Raw genomic sequence first — 19966 nt, forward strand, 5'->3', positions numbered from 1 at the left:
CCCCATATCCCGCTGGGCACCTAGTGCCAACCCGGCCCGCTCCCACCCATGCCCCCTGGGGGGACGTGCCAGGCCGGCCTCACCAACCAGGAGCACCCCCACCCGGCTTTGCCCCTCTGGTCCAAACACCCCTCCCCGCGCCCGATTCGCACTCAGCCCTGGAACCAGAGCGAATCCCAAACCACTCCGGATCAGCGACCTTCTTCCAAAGTCAGGCTCCCCTCAGCGCGGGGCTGCCGCCGCGAGGGGGGGGGGGGAGGGACTGACCCCAACTGTCACCCTGGTCAGGATGGAAACCCAGGAGCAGCCCCCGCCCCTCTCTCTCCACCTCCCCCTCCCCCAGGGCTGTCCGTGCCCATGGCAACGCCAGCACCCTGCTGCCCCAGCCCGCCCCGCCGTGTCTCCACACCGGCATTGTCCGTCTACACTCACAGGTCGCAGGCAGCCCCTGGCTCGTGTTTGCGGCGGCGCAATGAAACCTCTCTCGCCCTGTGGGGAACGAGCTTGCGCCCCCGCCCCCCCGTGGCCGTGGTTCGTTCCCGACAGCGGGCTGTCCCGAGAGGGGGCTCAGGGACTGAATTATTAGCACGGGGGGAGGAACGGGCGCCAGGTGCTGGCACTTCGCCGGCGGACTCGCTTCTCCCGCTTGCACTGCCCTGGGAACTTTCTCTGCCAGAGTTAACTATTAACCGCAGCCAGCCGGCAATTTTCTGCGGAATGCCAGCTATTTCCTTCCCACGGGCCCGAGCTGGGGGGACCGATTCCGCTGCAAACGCACTAAAGCGGGGCGAAGATGGGGGCTCGGCGAGACACGCACCTAGAGATCGGGGCAGGAGAAGGCATTAATTCGCGTACTCAAAGCGATTCTCTTTTTCTTTTTGGTTGCAGGGCGGTATCTTCACGGCTTAGCAGTGCAATTACTAATGGACCCATGTACTCTACGAAATTACCTGGTGCGTGTATTGTGTGACTTTTAAACGAAACTTTGTACTTTGGGATCACTTAAGCGCCATACACTGACGTGTGCTCGCTTTGTCCTTTACCGGTGTATTGGACAATGCCAACATCCGCTTTCTAGTGAAAACAATACACGCTTGGATAAATAGCTGTTTATAATACATCTTAAAGAAAGACGATGTATACATTTAGATCGAAAATGTGTGTGTCCTATATCCGCCTATATAGGGGTAGAATATAGAGAATAGATAAATAAATCGGTGTTTATAATACATCTTAAAGAAAGACGATGTATAAATTTATATCGAATATGTGTGTGTCCTGTATCCGCCTATATAGGGGTAGAATATAGAGAATAGATAAATAAATCGGTGTTTATAATACATCTTAAAGAAAGACGATGTATACATTTATATCGAATATGTGTGTGTCCTATATCTAGCTTATTTAGGGATAGAATATAGAGACTATATATAGCTAGATGCTTGAAATCTGGGCACACACGTTAGATATTTACATGCATATCGATTTGAATGTACAGATAATATATACATACATACTATGTCTAAATATATGCACACTGTATAAATATATACACTCCGTATATATCCACACTGTGTGCGCGTGTGCACAGTCTGTATAAATATACACATGTAAAAACAACAGGAAGTCCTGTGGAACCTTAAAGAGTAACCGATTTATCTGGCCATAAGCTTTTGGAGTCAAAGCCACTTGTCAGCTGTAAGGAGCGGCATGGAGGGGTGTGTGGACAGTCTAACTAGACAGCCAGAGTACATCGGTGTGAGTGCGCAGGACGCTTGTGTGTCTGCGCTGGTGCCTGTGTTCATGGCTGGGGTGGAACTGGAGGCTAGCGCAGATGTGTCTGACTCTCGAGTCTAAGTAGCTGTAGCTGCGGCGCGCGAAGGTAGCTGCTGTACCTGCGGGCGGGCGGGGGCGCGCCTGTACCGAGGTGCCCACGTGCACAGAAGTGTCCCGCTCTTCGGGACTTACCGAAATCGTTTCGGTAGCTCTCTGGCTCTGCGCGGAAGAACAGGGGGTGCGCGCCCCCTTGCCTGACTCCAGCGAGGAACGTTACCTCCCGAGCTACAGGAATAGGCCCCTCCCAGGTGCCCCCTCCCCCGCCAATCCGCGCTAATGGGACGGTGCCTGTGTGCGGGAAGGGGAAGAAAGGTTCGCACACGAGGCGAAGTGCCCAGACCCGAGCAGCCTGCACCTGCCCCGCAGGGCGCGGGGGCTGCCCCGGTTCCCAGCACGGACCCACGGGCCCTGCGGACACCGCCCAGGGCTCCCTCCCGCAGCCACGCTGGACACAAGGCGTTCCCCTCGGCCTGCCTCTCTCCATTGCTCCTTCCTTCCCTCCCTCCAGTTCCTGGCCCAGCCCCTGCGTCCTGCGCCCTTCGCTCTCCTTTGCTCCCTCTGGTTTCTCTCTTCCACCGCCCGGTTTTCCCTTTCTCTCCGCCCTGGCCCTGGCTTCTCCCCTGCCGGCTGCTCTTCCGCCTTCCCCGCGGGGCCCGTCCCCCAGCTCCCTGCGCGGTCTGCGCCCCCCCTACTTTGCCGCCGCCCCCCCCTCCCCAGATGCGTCCGGGGGCCCGGACAATGACCGCGGCGCAGGAAGTTCTAGCTGGTTCGTGTCACGCCGCCCTTCTCACTCCGAGGCAACCAAGCGGGACGGATTAAACATCAACTAGTTAAATAAAAATTAATATCAGCCGCCTCCAAACTTCGGCCGCCCCGTTGTTTGGACCCACTGGGCTGGCTAGGGGGTAAACTCGTCGCTGGGACCTTTCCGCTTCCCTGGGCTTCGCGGAGAGACGTTTCCCCTCTCGCGTCCCCTTCTGCTGTGCTTCACGAGCTGGGGAGGGGTCTCCTCCGGGGGCAGGATGGGAGGGAGCCGGGCGGCGGGGGGAGGCATTTGGAGGGGTTTAAATCTCTCCCTGCCGAGGCAAGTTTCAATGCTGGGAGCCGGCGGCTGAGCGGGTGCAGGAGCTGGGGCAGTCAGCAGACAAAGGCTCTGCTGGCTCGGAAGCGGTCTTTGGGCGGAGGGGCTCGGAGGACACCCAGCCCTTCGGCCCCCGCCGCTTTATTGCCCGCGGCTTCAATAGTAAAAGGAAACTTTTCTCTCTGCTCGAAGCTACAATCGATGGGTTTTAAGTGGGTTGGAATCAACGTCTCCTTCCACGGCTGCATTCTAGACACTCAACTCCCGGCCGCACCGTCCCCCCTCGAACTGGTCTTAACGTTTCCCGAAAGACTTGCCTCTTTTGGGGAGCGTGAGGGTGGGGGGGCAACTCAGCCTCGTTTTGGAAAAAAATCCCAAGCTTTTAAGTACCGTTTGCCCCGCACTATCGGCCCTGACAAGACAATAACAACAGGGGAAGCGCCTTAAAACCAATTTAGCAAATGCAGAAATGCAATTTTAATGAGGAATCGATAGGAGAATGGTTCATTTTTCCTGGGACTCCTCGTTGGAGCCGAGAGAGACTCGCAATCAATGGAGAGATGGAAGCAGGGAGAGAAAGGGAGAAAGAAAAATAATTCGCTCAGGAGTGTCTTGACCAGGAAAGGTTTTTCTTTACAGTGCTTATGTTTGGAAAGGTCTTTAGCAGGGCTCCCAAGATGTGACAATCGAAGATGAGATAGATGGACAGAGGGGGAGTGTGAGGATAGATAGATAGATAGATAGATAGATAGATAGATAGATAGATAGAGGGGGTGTGTGGGGATAGATAGATAGATAGATAGATAGATAGATAGATAGATAGATAGATAGATAGATAGAGGGGGTGTGTGGGGATAGATAGATAGATAGATAGATAGATAGATAGATAGATAGATAGATAGATAGATAGAGGGGGTGTATGGGGATAGATAGATAGATAGATAGATAGATAGATAGATAGATAGATAGATAGATAGATAGATAGATAGAGGGGGTGTATGGGGATAGATAGATAGATAGATAGATAGATAGATAGATAGATAGATAGATAGATAGATAGATAGATAGATAGAGGGGGTGTGTGGGGATAGATAGATAGATAGATAGATAGATAGATAGATAGATAGATAGATAGAGGGGGTGCGTGGGGATAGATAGATAGATAGATAGATAGATAGATAGATAGATAGATAGATAGATAGAGGGGGTGTGTGGGGATAGATAGATAGATAGATAGATAGATAGATAGATAGATAGATAGAGGGGGTGTGTGGGGATAGATAGATAGATAGATAGATAGATAGATAGATAGATAGATAGATAGATAGATAGATAGATAGAGGGGGTGTGTGGGGATAGATAGATAGATAGATAGATAGATAGATAGATAGATAGATAGATAGATAGATAGATAGAGGGGGTGTGTGGGGATAGATAGATAGATAGATAGATAGATAGATAGATAGATAGATAGATAGAGGGGGTGTGTGGGGATAGATAGATAGATAGATAGATAGATAGATAGATAGATAGATAGATAGATAGATAGATAGATAGAGGGGGTGTATGGGGATAGATAGATAGATAGATAGATAGATAGATAGATAGATAGATAGAGGGGGTGTGTGGGGATAGATAGATAGATAGATAGATAGATAGATAGATAGATAGATAGATAGATAGATAGAGGGGGTGTGTGGGGATAGATAGATAGATAGATAGATAGATAGATAGATAGATAGAGGGGGTGTGTGGGGATAGATAGATAGATAGATAGAGAAAAAAAAGAAAGAGGGTGCGGGGAGATAGATAAATGGGAATATATTGAGAGTTTCGTTTCGATTCGATTCGATTCGATTCGATTCGAAACGACTCACTGAAACACTCAGCCAAAGCTCCCTCATAGCAGACAGAGATTTACAAAACCGCCTTCATACGTATCCACCCCCAGCTTACTAACCCAGCGAGCCCTGGAGACTGAAGGGTTAGGACCCCCCCCCCCCCCACACACACACACACACACACACAGACTTGGCCATCTGTTTAGATGGGCTGCACTGAACCTCGTCCCCCCTCCCAGTCCAGCCCCTTCTGTCTGGCTGGAAAACCTGCCTGGCACCAACACGCCTTCCCTTCGCTTGCACCCAGTTCTCTTCCCCCCCCCCCCAAGTCTCCCTGCAAACTTCCAGGAAGTTCCGCCGCTGCCCTGCCTCCCCGCGCCCGGTCCCTGCCCAGCCCGGCGCTGGGCGCTGGGGCCCCGCTGGGCTCTGGGAAGGACAGCGCTGCACTGGCTCCGGGTTACTTCTCCCAGGCTCCGCGCCTGTCCCGGCTCAGTGGAGCGGCGGCTCCCTCCCGGGCCGGCCGGTTCTGCGCGCTGCCTGCTCGGATCCAAACCGTTTAGTTTGGGGTGGCTGCGCCTCGAGCCGGCGGGGAACGCGCGACACCCAGGCGGGCGCAGGAGCCCGGAGACGGCCCATTAGGCTAAGGCGCCATGGCTCAGAGCGCAGGGAGAGCAGGTAAGGAGGGGGGGGGGGGGGGGGGGGGGCGGGCGCAGTGAGGGGGAGCCCTGAATATTCAGGAAGGAGGGGATGAGCCTGTAACCCCAACTCCCTCCCCCCCAGTGGCAGGAAGTAGCTGCCTCCCCGCATGGGCACCCTTTCCTCCCCCAGGTCCTCCAACGCTTCCTCTCCCCCCACTTCCCTCAGCATCCGCGCTGGGGACCCACGCCTCACCTTGTGCATAGGGAGGGCTTCGCAGGCAACCCCGCCACAGAACGTCCCGAGGGGCGTGAGACACACACTCACTCACTGTGTGTGTGTGAAATGCACGGATTGCGTGTGGCTGGCATGCGTGCCCGGGGTGTGCGACACGCATGCACTGTGTGCGAGTCCCTGACTTGCAGCGTGTGTGTGTGTGTGTGGCTGGCATGCATGCACGCTATGTGTGTGTGAGAGTCTGTGACATGCGTTGTGTGCGTGTGTTGTGTGCTCAGCGAACCGTCTGGGCTCCGGGTATTTACTCTCCCTCTCTCTGCCCCTCCCGGTGTAGCTGGCTGCGTCTACTGCGAACTGGCTTCCCACTCGGCCCGGACACGATTTTACTTTCGAAACTTCTGCTTTCCCTAGCGCGAGTTTTGTCCTCCACTCCAGCCCGCGCGTGTCCCGTGGGCTGCGCCGTGCGGGCCCGTGGGGTGCGCGGTACGGGGAGCGAGCAGCTCTCCCCGGGGTGTGAGGCAGTGCATTGATTCGGGGAGGCCAGGTCCCAGCTCGGACCAGGGACTGCGGGTTTATCCCAGCGCTAATGAGCTGGCGCCAGTTAGCGGCTTCACACCCGCTTCCTGCCCCGACCCGGGCCATCTCCCGTCCCCGTGGGCTGGCTTCTCCGCGTCCGATTTGCAAACAAAGCTCCAAACAAGCCCTTCTGTGCAGGAGAGCTTCCTCGGGGCTCTGGCCGGCTGCGCCCGGGCGAGGCTCCCACTTGGGCCGTTTGGTTCTTTCCGATTCCACCCGGAGCTGGGGACTGGCAATTGCAGGGTGAGACCCCGCGCCCCGACGTGGCATGTGACACGCCTCGCCGCGTGCCCGTCTGCTAAGAGCTCTGATGGGGGCGAGGGGAATCCCATGTTCCGTTTGGTAACTACTGTTTGCTGCGCTGCTTTCCTTGTGCCCTTTCGGAGCCAGACAGAACATGCTACATGCACAGGCTAGCAAGGGGTGTGTGTGTGTGTGCAGATACACACACACACACACACACACGGCGGCACGGTGGTACATGTACACCAGTAAGGTTCTATCCATCCATCACAACGGTGCCTTCACGGCATGTCCAGGGCGCACTGGGTTGTGAATCTAGTCCTCTCTGTTCCTCTCCCCGGCTGTGTTTGTAAAGGGTCTGGAGAAGTCCCTTTGCATCTGAGGTTTAAGTAGGGAGATCAATAGCAAACAGTTGTAATGATCTAATTAATTATGGCAAAATTAAAAGCGAGTAGAAAATCAATCTCTGATGGTGTTGAAGATGGAATTAAATTGATAGTCCATCTGTTCACCTCCTAGACCGTATAAATATGCAGCCCAAGGACAGAGCTAATGGGATCCGGCTGCCTGGGAGACTTTCTCTCTCTCTCTCTTCCTTTTGACTCCCCTTCTTTCTGCGGTGCCACTCTGAACACGCGCCCTGCCCCCGGTTCCGTGTTTCCCGCCCCGCCCCGCATCTCAGAGCCCCGCGAACGCGGGTCGCGCCCCGCCACCAAACCCAGCAGCAGCCGCCCCCGCGCCTGAGTCCCCGTTCCCAGAGTGGAAAAGGCTGAGGCCAGACCCCCCGCGCCACAGAGCGAATTCCCTGCTGCGCGCCCCTTTCTGGGGACAGGCGGCCGGGCCACGCGCATTCACGATTATTGGCGGGGTTCGAGATTATTAGCCAGGCTCCTCCGGAACCTCGCTCGCTCCTCTAAGGCTCCGTGTGACTCGCTCAGGCCTGGGAAAAGCGATCGGCCCCGTTCGCCCTGCCCTGGCGTGTGAGTTTCCGCGGAGGGAGGCGCAGGCTGGCGGGGGTAGAGGGGTATCGCTGCAGAAGCTGTTGTTTTAGTTGGTCCTGGCCATATGGGCTAGCCTTCTCCAGCCGGAACTGCCCCGTACGCCGCCCTCGCCTACCTGCACAGACCCGCGCCTGGCCGCTCTCCGCCATCCGCAGCCCTCGGGCCCGCGCCGGTCTGGGGTTCTCCACACGGGCTGTGCTTGGCATCGCGGGAAGCAGGAGACCCGGGGCCGGGGCTGCGTTTCCGAGCGAGCCTCGCGCTCCGACCACACCAGCCGCTGTGCGCTCCCCTGACCCGCTTCTTTTCAAAATAACCCGCCCCCCTCCGCCCCCGATTTGGACCTGTGCGGCGCGTGGCCACCGCGCAGGGCCAGCCGCCCGGGTGCCTCCCCAGCGCGGGGGAGCTGTGCGGCTCCCGGGCCCCTTTTTAATGAGGAAAAATGAAACCTCGGGGGCGCGGTTGGACGGGAGCCGAACCAAGCCGGGGGCGTTGATCCCCCGGGTTCGGGCGGCGTGGAAAGCGGGGCTGCCGGTGAAATTTAGCGCGGGCTCCATGTAAATCACACAGCGGGACGGGGGGGGGCTTATAGGCCCTGTGCTCCTCGCGTGGGTCCGCGCACCCCGAGCCAGCCACCGGCGGCACGAAGGGCACCGCGCAGCGCAAGTTTAGACCCTGCGCCCTGGCTAGGCGCTCAGGAGCGCTCAGCCTCAGGCACCAGGCACCTCCCTCGGCTTCCTTCCTTCCTGCCCCTCGGCTAGCGCCTGGCTTGGCCCCGGGGAAGGGCTCTCCACGCACCCGCGCGGATCCATTCACGGCCACATTGAACAGGAGCAGGAATTGCCGTTTCCTCGTGAAAACCGGGCTGGGGTTTCCCGCCGGCCGCGGCGCCCCCGGCTCAGCGGGCCTGGAGGAAAGAGGCAGATTGTCCTGGGAAGCGACCCCGGCGTCGGCTTCCCAGAGTCGGTACCTTTGAAGCAGGCGCGCAAGCCCACACTGCGAGTGGGGCGAACTGAGTTAGAAGCCAGGCCTGCGCGTCCCGCGTACCCCCGCGCCCGCAGAATGACCGCCCCGCCTTGCCGCCCCGCCTGGCGAACGGGGAGCTCCCTCGATCACCCACACCTGAGACCATGTGTGAAGAGTTGACCCTGCACCTGGCTAGCCCAATCCACGGGGGCCGGTTTGTCCGCCCGCGTTGGGGCGTCGGGAACAGCCGACCCCCCGCCGCTGGCTCCCCCCTCCCCCGGCCGGGCTCGCTCACGGCGAAGTTTGCACAGAAGTAGGTTGCAATTCGGGACTTACAGGCAGCGAGCGAGCCGGGCGCGGCAGATTTGCGAGTCCGGACTACACACCCCGCTCGGCCGGGGTGCATCCCGCAGGGAGAGGCGAAGGGAGGGAGGCCGCGGGCGGGGCGAAGAGAGGCAGACGAGGGGGGTCACCCCAGCTCCGGGGAGCTCGAACCTTTCTTCTCTGCCCGGCTCTCTCCACGGGGACTTTTCCCGGTGTCTCTCTCGCTCCGCCGAGCCTGCGAGGCAAAGGGGAGAGGGAACCGGCTGGCGCCTGCTTACCACTAAGGTCCGGGGAGCCGAGGCTGCCCCTGCCCTCCCCGCTTCGCCCAGCCGCTCCTTCATTGTTTAGCTTCAGTTCTTCTCCCCTGCTCCCTCCTGCCTGCCCCCGCCCGCTCGGCCAGTGCGCCGGCCCGGGGCCAGCGGCTCGGGTGAATCCATGCGGCCTGCTGCGCTCGGTGTCCTGTCCCCGGGCTCGCTAGAGCTCCGAGCCCGCGAGCGGCGGATGCATGACCCGCTGCCGCTCTTTGGGATTCGGCGTCAGACTCGGGCTTTGCTCGGGCCGGGCTGGGACACCGCCTCTTCACCCGAACAACAGTCGGAAATCGCTACTTTCCCAGCCGGGAAGCGGAGGCTCCCCTAGAAAGCTACGGCCAGTTCCTGACGGGTCCCTGAAAATACCCCCCGGCAAAGAAACTCCTAAAGTGGGGGCCCTGCCTGCTGCTGGCAAATTTCCCCACCCCCCCTTCTCTCCGTGGCCAGTGTTGGTACGATTCCATTCTTTGTTCAGTGGCGAAAAGGGGCCTTCCGTCCCCAAAGCAACTCCCCATCCGATCCCCTCTGGTTATAAACCCAGACCGCTCCGAAAGGGGCCTGGGGGAGGGGGAGGAAAAAGTGTGAAGGGGGGAGGCAGGGTTACAAAGAGAGCTCCTAGAAATGCCACATTCGGCAACTTTCTATCTGATGGGTTCATAGAAAGAAAGAAAGAAAGAAAGAAAGAAAGAAAGAAAGAAAGAAAGAAAGAAAGAAAGAAAGAAAGAAAGAAAGAAAGAAAGAAAGAAAGAAAGAAAGAAAGAAAGAAAGAAAGAAAGAAAGAAACTGGGAACATTTCACTTTCTTACGAGTGTGGCGAAGTATCCAAACTTCCCCTCCGCGCCTTGTCCGGCGAGAGCTGGCTGTGCCGAAGGACGCAGGTCTCTGGGTGGATATTTTGGGGAAAGTGACTTGTGGGCACTTGGGCCCATGGCTGCTGGAGCTGCCCTTTGCAGGGGCTGTAATGGGAGCGCGAAGAGCTTTTCGCTGAGCCGCAGCAGTTTCCGCCTCTCGCTCGCGGTTTTATGGGTGCATTCTAGCAGGGGGATCGAAATGCGTGTTGCCGTAAATCCGAACATTTACACTTGGCCCGGAGGCAAACTCGCCTCGGATGGGCAGGGAGAGGCGAGGCGGCAGGGAGCGAGGGAGGGTCTCCCCTCCGCGCTGGCTAAAAGGAGACTTTAATAAGCGTCTAATTCACTCCTCGGGAGTTTTATGGAGAAATTAGAGGAGGACAAAAACATTCTCCAGCAGGGGGAAAATCCAGGCCCTACTCCTGCCCGGAGCGAAGGGAAGCCCAGCATAGGCCGACTTGGTGGCACCCAGAGCCCCACACCAAAGTGAAGGCATATTTGGACCCAGCTTGTCTGGGACAGCCGAGCCGTGACCCCCTCCCCAAATACCTATAAGAAGCTGCGTCCTCCCACTCCCCCTCGCTGCCCAGCGGAAGAAGAAACGAACCAGGATTTCACGTGTTCAGAGGGAACAGGAGGGACCAGACAGGGCCTTACCCCACAGCGCTGGGACGCGGTGTGCTGGCTGCCTCTACACGCGTGTTCGCGGCGTGTGTGTGCAGGCAGGGCCGGGGGCTGCGTAGACACAGGCAAAGTTCACAATCTCTTTGCACGTATGTCTGTTATCTGTAAACATGTCGGCCCAGTCATGATAAGTATCCAAGTGACCACAACCAACACGCCTCTTTCATGCATGTGAGGTTTGCATGCGTGTTTGCTCTCCCTTCCCACAGACGCCTATGGGTGGTGTGTCTGCATGCATGTTTGCAGCCCATTTACATGTATGGCCCGTGGCCAGGTGGGAACATGCATGAATGTTTACAGTGTTTATATACCTCTGTTGGTGTATGGCCATGTTATTGCTATGTGCAGACTATATGCTGGTGCAGGGGTGCAGTCTGTATGCCTGCATGTTGGTGGTGTGTTGCTCTCTGGATGCACAGCTAGTGTGTGAGGGAGGTATACATGCGAGCATTCATCTGCCCTCTGGATACATGCCTAGCCTGGGTGTGTGTGGTGGGGGGTGTATACATGCAAGCATTTATCTGCTCTCTGGATGTACGCCTAGCGTGGGCAGGGGGTGTATACATGCAGCTCTGTCTGCTCTTTGGATAAATGCCTAGCGTGTGTGTGGGGGGGGTGTATACATGCAGGCCTCTCTGCTCTCTGGATGCATGCCTAGCGTGTGAGAGGTTATATGCATGCATGGATTTATGGGTTCTCTGGATGCACGGCTAGTGCATGAGGGGGTATATGCATGCAGGTGTATCTGCCCTCTGGAGGCACGGCTGACGTGGGCAGGGGTGTGTATACATACATGCATTTACCTGCCCTCTGGAGGCACGGCTAGAGTGGACAGGGGGTGTATATACACATGCCTAGCGTGGGCAGGGGTGTATACATACACGGCTAGCGTGGCAGGGGTGTATACATACACGGCTAGCGTGGGCAGGGGTGTATACATACACGGCTAGCGTGGGCAGGGGTGTATACATACATGCATTTACCTGCCCTCTGGAGGCACGGCTAGAGTGGACAGGGGGTGTATATACACATGCCTAGCGTGGGCAGGGGTGTATACATACACGGCTAGCGTGGGCAGGGGTGTATACATACACGGCTAGCGTGGGCAGGGGCGCACACACGCACGTTTGCACTGGGGCGGTCCGTAGGCCCGTGGCCCGGGAGGCCGTTGCTGTGTTTTCCGCCCTGGCCAGAAGCTGCCTCCGGCTCGGGCCGGCCGGGCGCGCTGAGCGGGCGCCTTTGTTGCCGAAATGCCTCCCCCCGACGCGGGCTCTTCTTTCGGCCTCTCCAGGAGGCTGGAAAAGGTCCCGGCTCGTCCTGCTGCTGCGCGAGCGCGCTCTTGTCAGGGCGAGGTTAAAGTGTCGGGGCTGAATAAAGAGCCGCGCGCGTGGGCCCTCGCCGGGCAAGGCAAACAAACGGGGGGGGGGGGCGAAGGAGCACAGCAAAGCCCCCGCCCTTCTCTTCCGCCCAGCGCCGGGGCGCTCGGGCAGCCTGTCCCCCAGACGCGGAACCCACCCCGGAGTCACAGCAGAGGGGGAGGAGGGGAGGCACGAGGGGTCTTAGACGGGCGGGGGGGGGGGAGAAAGCAAGTAGCTTTAGGGGGAATGTGCTGTGGAGTGTGAAATTGCAGCCCATGGTGCTCCATATTGTACCAGAAGCTCTCCAAAAAACTCATCCTCCAACGTGACCAGAGGTGCTTAGGGGAGGGGGGCGCGGAGGCGGGGGGAGGGGCCGAGACAAACATCGGGCCTTTTTAATTGTTCCTTTGAAGCGAACTTTATTCCACAAGGGCAGGGGAAAGCAACGGCCTAGTGCCTCCCGATGCGCAGATTTCGGGGTGTGAGGGAGCGCCAGGAAATCTTGCCAGCACCCCCTAATTCCTCGCCCAGCGCCCGGTCTCCGCCAGCTCTCCTGAAATCCCGACCCGGAGCCCCGCCTTTGAGTCGCCCTTAAACTTCGGATTTCTTGACTGCACCCCTCCAACCCCAGTAACACACACACACACACACACACACACACACACACACACACACACGCGCGCGCGCTCAGCTCAGCTCCCTAGCTGGGTTGTTGGGGCGAAAGAGGAGAAATCAAACAAAAAGTCTGGGGCTTTCCCAAGCGCCATGTGTGAGGGGACTTCGGGCCGGGCCGAGCCGAGGAAGCACAGATCTAGGGGGTAGCCCCGTCCTCACCGCCTCTACTCAGACTGTAACGGGGGGGGGGGTGTCAAGCCCAGACAGTCACGCGATGGTTCCAAACACCCCCAAACACCTCACCTTGAGTTCACTCCCTGCCTCCCCATCGACTCGCTCCCCAAAAGCAGCCAACGGACTCGGAGGTTTCTTTTTCCTCGGGAATAAGGTTCTTGCCCCTCGTTTCCCCCCTGGGGTGAAAGGAGTTTGCAGAGGGGCTCGCGGGGAGAGTCAGGGTGGATTTGAATGGAAAGTCAGACATTTTGAGTGGCGAATGGGGGAGCTGAAACGAGCCACCTCCGAGCGAAGGTTTTTGAGAACGACTCGTTCCACCAGCCTGTAAAAAGAAAAGTTGCTTTTGTGACGCTCGGAGTTACATTTATAGACCAGCTAGACCCGAGCTTTGCTCCGGAGTAATCAATTCGGCGCCGCTCCAGCCCTAAAGCCCTGTGTGTAAAACGGCCAAACCACCCGGGGGCGGGCTGCGCGTCGGGGCCTACGGACCCAAGCCAGAACAATTGTTTTCAACGGGCCCGAATCCTAAAAAGGAGCGAAGAGCGGGGCTCGGGACATCGCTCCCGGCCTTGCCTCCCGGCTCCCAAGTCGCATCCGTTCCCCACTTCGGCGGGGCCGGGAAGAGGCGGCTGTTGCAGCTAACAAACATTTCGTTCACCCGCTTCCGACAGCCCACGCAAACCTGCCAGGTGCGAACAGCGATCCGGAGCAGGCCGCGGGCATTCGAGGGGCGCTAAGCAGGACACTGTAGGGGGAGGGGGTCGACGGCAAAGATTTTGGCTTGACCAGTGGGCGAAAGGCAGCTAATGAAGCGAATCCAAAGATCGGTATCACCTGAACTCCCCCGAAAGTTTATTTTTCTTGAAATTTCCGCAGAGAGGCGGTCGCCTCTTTTGAAGTGTAAATGTTCCTAGTTGGGAGGAGGAATGGGGGAAGCGGGGAGAGGCTTAGGGGAAAGAAAGAAAGAAAGAAAGAAAGAAAGAAAGAAAGAAAGAAAGAAAGAAAGGCCGGGCCGGGCCGGGCCGGGCCGGGCCGGGGGAAATCACCCACCCCGACCGAAAGGGAGCAGAGTTTGGGGGTTCCCTGTAAAGAAGTGCGCGAGTTCTCCAAAAACCCTACAATGCCGCAGGGTTTCCGACCTGGAATTATTTAAATTGGGGGGGGGGGGGAGGATGTTGTCATAGAGCCTTGTGTCTGTTCTCCCCCCCCCCCCCAGCAATTGTTCTGTGGGTTTGAATGCTGACCAAGCAATTCTTCCAGGAAGCCGAAGGGGGCTCCAGGTGACGGGCGGTATGGGAGGGGGGCTCATTACCTCCTCCCCTCTTGGGGAAGCAAAAGGTTCCCTTGTCCACACGGGACAATTATCCCGATGTCACTGGATCAGACGCTGATTTCGTTAAGCGGGGCGAGCCGCTGGCGCCGACGCGGCTCCAAGTCACGCCGGGTCCCTGCCTCCTCTCCCGCGGCGGGAACTGTAGGAGAGGAGTGGGGGGGGGCTGTCTCCTGAACACACAGCCCCCAGGAAGTTCTCCCCAAACAGCGGGCTCCGCTTAGGCAGCGACTGACTTTCCCAGCCCCGGCGCAAACCGAAGTCACTGGAGACGGGAGAGTTGATGGCAAGTGTCTTTGTAATGGGGGGGGGGGATCAGTCCGTCTCCCGCAGCCCTGCCCTTTCCTCTCGCCCAGCGCTGGCCAGTGCCTACCAGAGGCTTGCCGGCCGCTTGCTAATAGCCGCGGCTCCTGGGAGCAGAGTAAGTTCAAATCCGGTTACTCGGAAACTTTCCCCCTGCGCCAGAAGTTGCTGTAATTCAGCGAGGGAACCAAACCAGACCCGGGAGCGCCATCTGCAGGCCGCGGAGGGAACTGAGCGCCCGCCCCCTCCCCGCGCACCTTCCTTCCTGGGGCTGTCTGGGCACTGAGTGGGAGTCCTGCGGCCGGCCCTGCCTGCTCCCGGCCCGCCTCCCCCACCTGCTCCGCGCGGCCTGGGCGGGGGCGCCCCCTTGGCTCTGCCACCGCAGCCGGGCGGCAGCTGGAAGCGGGCAATGGGAAGAGGCAGGCGGCGGGGTTAAGGGAGAGTGGGGAGAACGTGGGGACTAGTGAGTTTGCCTGTGGCCGGCCAGGCCTCTGCGGGCTGCAGAGGGGAGCAATGAATTCTCGGGAAAGGCACAGCCCCCCCAAAAACCCCAGGCGGAATGTGCAGTCCTAGGCACTCGCAGGGGCGCCGAGCCAGAACCGCCGCCTCCTCCCAACTTTGCACCTGCTGGGAATTCGCTCCTGCGGGTTCCCTCCAAAAAGCAGCGAGGAAAATCACAGCCAGGCCGGGCTTGGTCACAACAATCATGAGCATTAATACAGTTAGCAGGAATTGCCACAGCCGCGACCATTATTGTGTGACTGATCCGACACCAAATCCCCCCAAACCTCTCTGAAAAGCAGCGGGCAAATGGGGAGGGAAGGCCGGGGCGTTTGGGGTTTCATTGGCTTGGCAATTTTTTTCTAATTTTTTTTCTTAACGTGCCCATTGGAAGCAGGTATTGTTGCCTTTCTCTGCATTTCCCCACGCATATTGTCGGAACGATTTTAAAATCCGACTTTGCAAACTCAGGGGAAAGCGAGCGAGAGAGAAAACATCAGCTGAAGTGCCAACATGATTTATGAGACGGTGGAAAATATTTCATAAAGATCTCTCGGAGATTCTTTACTTAACCCGTCAGAAAACAAAGGGGCTGCGTGGTGACAGATCAGCAGAGAGGTGGGGATGGAGGGACCAAGGAAGGAAGAGGAGAAGCGACCAGGGTTTCAGATGCTGATAAACACGCGGCGAAACAAACCCGGAGCTCACGGCGAATTGCTCCCTTTTCACACGGGGGTATTTATTACCGCCAGGCAGGAGTTCCTCGTCTGCCGTTTGTAGCCTCGTTAGGTCAAAGTCGCATTTTTCGGGCCGTTTCCGAAACGTTTTCTAAATCCTCTGCCGGGAACAGAGACACAAACGGGGCGAACCGGGCGGGTTTTATTTCCTTTATTTTGTTACACACGCGCGAGCGCGGCGAATCCGAGAAACTTTGCCACCCCCGGAATGGCCTCCCGGTCCCGCCTGGGCCACTTCAAAGCCGCCGAGTGAGGCGGTCGGGGCTGGGTTTTGTTTTGGAGGTGAAACGCCGAGAAAGCTTCGGGGTGGATCAAATCCCGGCCGCTCGGGCGCGAGAGATTCCCCCGGATCCTGGCGGGGGAAGGCGGGGGAGGGGGCGAACAAGAACGGGGAGGAAAGGCCGGTGCCACTGACCAGCGCCGTGTGCGTGGGGGGCAGAAAACGGGGGAGCGGGGGCGCCGCAGAGGACCGGGCCGCTCCCCTGAGCTCGCCTCGAGCGCCCCTGAACAGCCGGAGCCCGGCCCCGCTCCAGCCCTTATCTGGAGTTGATCTTATCGGCGAGTTTGGTTTTTCTCTGTAGTTTTAATCCCCAGCTCGCTCCCCCGCCCTGCCCGGCTCTGTCCGAGTGACAGCGGCTCGGACCTCCTCGCCCGGGCCCCGGCTCCGCGCGCTGGCGAATCAGCGAGTGTTGGAATCTGGTGCCTTTGTGTGACAAGTCATCCATCTCCCGGCGAGGGGAGGGGAGCCGGGCTGGGCGTGGGGGTGGGGGAGAGATCTGGAGGGGGCTTTGCAGCTTTTAGAGAGACACACGCGGGGAGCGGAGGCTCCATTCTCCAGCCACCGCTCCTGGCAAGCACATCCCGCCTGGCCCGAAGCGGGACCCTCCGCCGGGGGAGCAGCGCAAGGCGCAGGGAGGGGGCTGTCGGGCGCGGCGATCCCGGGGATTTCTACTCCGCTTTGAACTCACCCGAACTAGCCCCGGACTTGGCGGAGGAGGAGGAGGAGGAAGGACGCCGCATCCCTCCGCCACCAGCGTCATCCTCACCTTGCTTGCGACGCGCCCTCGCCGCCAGCCCCGCGCTGACCCGCCGGCCTGGGATGAGCTGACCCGAGCGCTCCGGCCATGACAGCCGCCTGCCCCCCGGCCGCTGCCGCCCGCTGCCCGCTGGGACGCTGCTGACCAGTCCCTTCGGGCGCCGCTCGCTCTGCCCCCGGCTCCAGCCAGCTCCCCCTGCCCGGCCCCCGGAAAGTTCTCCGATCTCCGGGCAGGGCCGCGCGCCCGGCGCCCGCCTCCCTTCGCCCTGCCGCCTGCGGCTCGCTGGTTTTCTCCCCTAAGTCTTGAAGTTGAGTTGGAGAGGCGACACGGCGGCGTCAGCCGATTTCTTCCCCTTCCTTTGCCTCCCCATGGATATGCACTGCAAGGCAGACCCCTTCTCAGCGATGCACCGTGAGTACCGGAACCCGGCTCGGGCTGCGGCATCCCTCACGCCGCCTTCTCCCAGCCTCCTGCCTCACCTGGCCCGCTTTCCAGGCCGGCTGCCGCCTAGGGGGGCTCCCAGCCCTCGCCTTGCTTGGCCGCGGCCGCCCCCACCTCCTTCGGGGCTGAAACCCCCAGGAAAGGGGATCCCGGAGCCTGGGGACCCCAAACTTCCTGGAGGGAATGTGTGTGTGTGTCTGTGTGTGAGGGAGAGACCGGGAACAACAACAACAACAACATCAGGTCTCGCTCCAAATCCACTTGGCAAATTGTGCCTCTTGGGGGGGGGGGTCCTTCATTCCGAGGCGTGGGTCTAATTGTAACGTTGGTCGTTTATCGTTTCATCTGAAATGGGGACCAACGCTTTAGTGTTTTAAATGCCAATACATAGATATGCGGGAACCAAAAGGCTCCTGGATTTTTCTTCCAGGGGTAAATGTCATTTTAAAATGAAAGGGAAAGGGATTGTTTGAAGGATAAATTAGGGGAAGAACGAGGACAATTATATTGTGGGGAAATCTGGCATTTTCGGGGTTATTAAAAATCACAACCCCCTTTTTTCCTTTAAATGTATTTATTTGCCACATCCAGGAGATGCGTTTTAAATGCACTAGTGCCACACAAGAGAGTGGACTCTTGTTATGTGTTCAGTCTAGAATCCGATTTCCATCGAAGGGGAAAAAAACATGACAATTATTGTCATAATTAATTTGCAATTCATTTGAGCCAACCGCAGGCAGGGAAAATAATTCAGAGAAAGAAAGAAAGAAAGAAAGAAAGAAAGAAAGAAAGAAAGAAAGAAAGAAAGAAAGAAAGAAAGAAAGAAAGAAAGAAAGAAAGAAAGAAAGAAAGAAAGAAAGAAAGAAAAATACAAATCTGAGAGAGAAACCAAACCAAGTCCCTACATGAATAATTAAGAACACTGTAACTTTCGACGGCGAAACTTTTCAAGACGCTGCTCTGTCAGCGACATCAAAATAACCCAATATTTTAAATGATACTCAGTAAAATATTTTAGTTTTTTTTAAAGCGATGGGCAAGAAGGAAAAAAAAGGGCAGGAGTTTAAACTCCACGGACGGCTTGGCCGCAGCGTTTTTTCGTGTTCAAAACTGCTGCTTTCGGAGCGATTTTGCTTAGGGAAAAATGTTATTTCCCAAAGAGATTCCCTGCAAATGCTCCCCGCGTTTTGGGAAAAAAAATTGTTTATACCCCGGCGATTTTCGTTTTAATTGAGCGCAAGCCTTTTGCATTTAATTTCATTTGGAAATATATTTGCTGGACAGAAATATTTCCACAGCGCAGCGGGTGAATTAAAGCGAGGTTTAAACCCAGCGAGGTTTGGGAATGTTTTATTTTTTATGCTGAATTTTGAAGAAGAAAAAAAAAGGCACGATTGAGTCTGGGCCATAGGCGTACCCGATAATACATGTTTTAGCCGGCAATGATAAGCTACATAGGCGCTGATTTCCTTCGGGCTCACAGACACACCGATCTCAGAACGCGTTCTTCTGTTGGCAGGGTCAGAGAGACAGGGAGCGAGAGAGAGGAACAAACAAGCTTCGAAAGGGGCCGATCTAAATGAAAACAAGCCCAGGGAGCGGAAACATTGGGTGCAATAATCTGAATTATTAATTTTTTAATCTTTTTTGCATCTGCTGCCTTGTAATGCTCTGTAATGCGAGTTATCAAAGGGCCTTGAATTATTTATCGGAGAGGTGCTGAAGAAACTGCTGGCTTGTAACTTTAGAGGCAACATGTGCAAAAGGTGGTCCGGACAAACGAAGAAAAAACACACACGCCCTGTCCCAGAAAACCCAAACGCCCCGGTCCCGGGATGCCAGGGGAAATGCCCCTGACCCTCACCCAATCAACCCACGCGGGGTTTTTTTCCTCACAAAGGGGTTAAAAATCGAATCGGGCCCAAAACAAAAGCGAACCAAAAGGCGAAGGCGCCCACGCGGGGACTCCGCTGCAGGCGCCTTGGAGGGCGCTTCTTCGGGGCCGGGGGGTGCGCTTGTGGGAGATGGAAAAACTCTATTTGCGAAGAAGGTCTCGGATCGATCGCAGGGCATTACGAGTTCCCACTAAGTTCAGAGCCAATAAGTCAGTGTCAAAAGCAGGAGAGGAAAAAACCAGCAAAAATATAAACAGCTCATTCCTCAGCTGGCCGCTCCCCCGCGGCGGCGGCCGGTTAGCCGAGTGGGGAAGGCAGGCTCCTCGCACCCGGCACACCCGCCCCGCAGACCTGTCCACACACAGCGGCCAACGAAAAGAGATTCCCCCGGTAAAGATGCCCGGGCAGGCAGATCTAGACGCGGGCCCCCACCAGCGCGCATCTTGGGAGCAGCCCTCACCCGCCCAGGCCAGATTCGGCTACAACCCGAATGGCGAGATTCCCCTGATCCTGATACCCAGCCCTGGGCAGGTGCGCAGCGCCGTCTTCCCCGCACCCGTATCGCGGGGGAAAGGCACCTCCGGAGCCCCGAGGAAAGCAGAGCGAGGGGGTTGCCCGCAGAGGCTGAACAGGGGATTTTTATTTCCCCTTGAACAAAATCCTCGTTTAAAAAAATCAAGCGAGTTTGACGGATTTTCCCCCCTAAAAGATTGAAAGCTAAAGAGCGAGCGAGCGAGCGGTCCTGTTTTATAAACTATAATTGGGAGACACAAAAATAGGGTTTTGCTCTTTCTTTCTTTCTTTCTTTCTTTCTTTCTTTCTTTCTTTCTTTCTTTCTTTCTTTCTTTCTTTCTGTTTTTTCCCTTCTTTTTCTTTTCTTCCTTTCCCCTTCAACTCAGATCCACCCGAAAATAAACGGAGCAAACGAGCT

General features: G+C 57.1%; 1 protein-coding gene across 6 annotated transcripts in view; it reads left to right on the top strand.

Annotated features, from left to right (window-relative positions):
* The first annotated feature begins 5120 nt into the window (after positions 1-5120).
* Positions 5121-19966, top strand: part of PAX2 (paired box 2) — an 88918-nt gene continuing 74072 nt past the window's right edge. For 3 of the 6 annotated variants that reach the window (XM_075934579.2, XM_075934582.2, XM_075934580.2), the window contains exon 1: positions 16199-17110. In XM_075934579.2, coding sequence (XP_075790694.1) covers positions 17068-17110 — 43 coding nt within the window. In that variant the 5' untranslated portion in view covers positions 16199-17067. Of the gene's footprint in view, positions 5434-15271; positions 17111-19966 lie in introns of those variants that run through there. The other 3 variants (XM_075934573.2, XM_075934574.2, XM_075934575.2) reach the window with 2 other exon arrangements.

Source organism: Pelodiscus sinensis, chromosome 8, assembly GCF_052426305.1.
Source record: "Pelodiscus sinensis isolate ZL-2025 chromosome 8, ASM5242630v1, whole genome shotgun sequence".
Taxonomy (NCBI): domain Eukaryota; kingdom Metazoa; phylum Chordata; order Testudines; family Trionychidae; genus Pelodiscus; species Pelodiscus sinensis.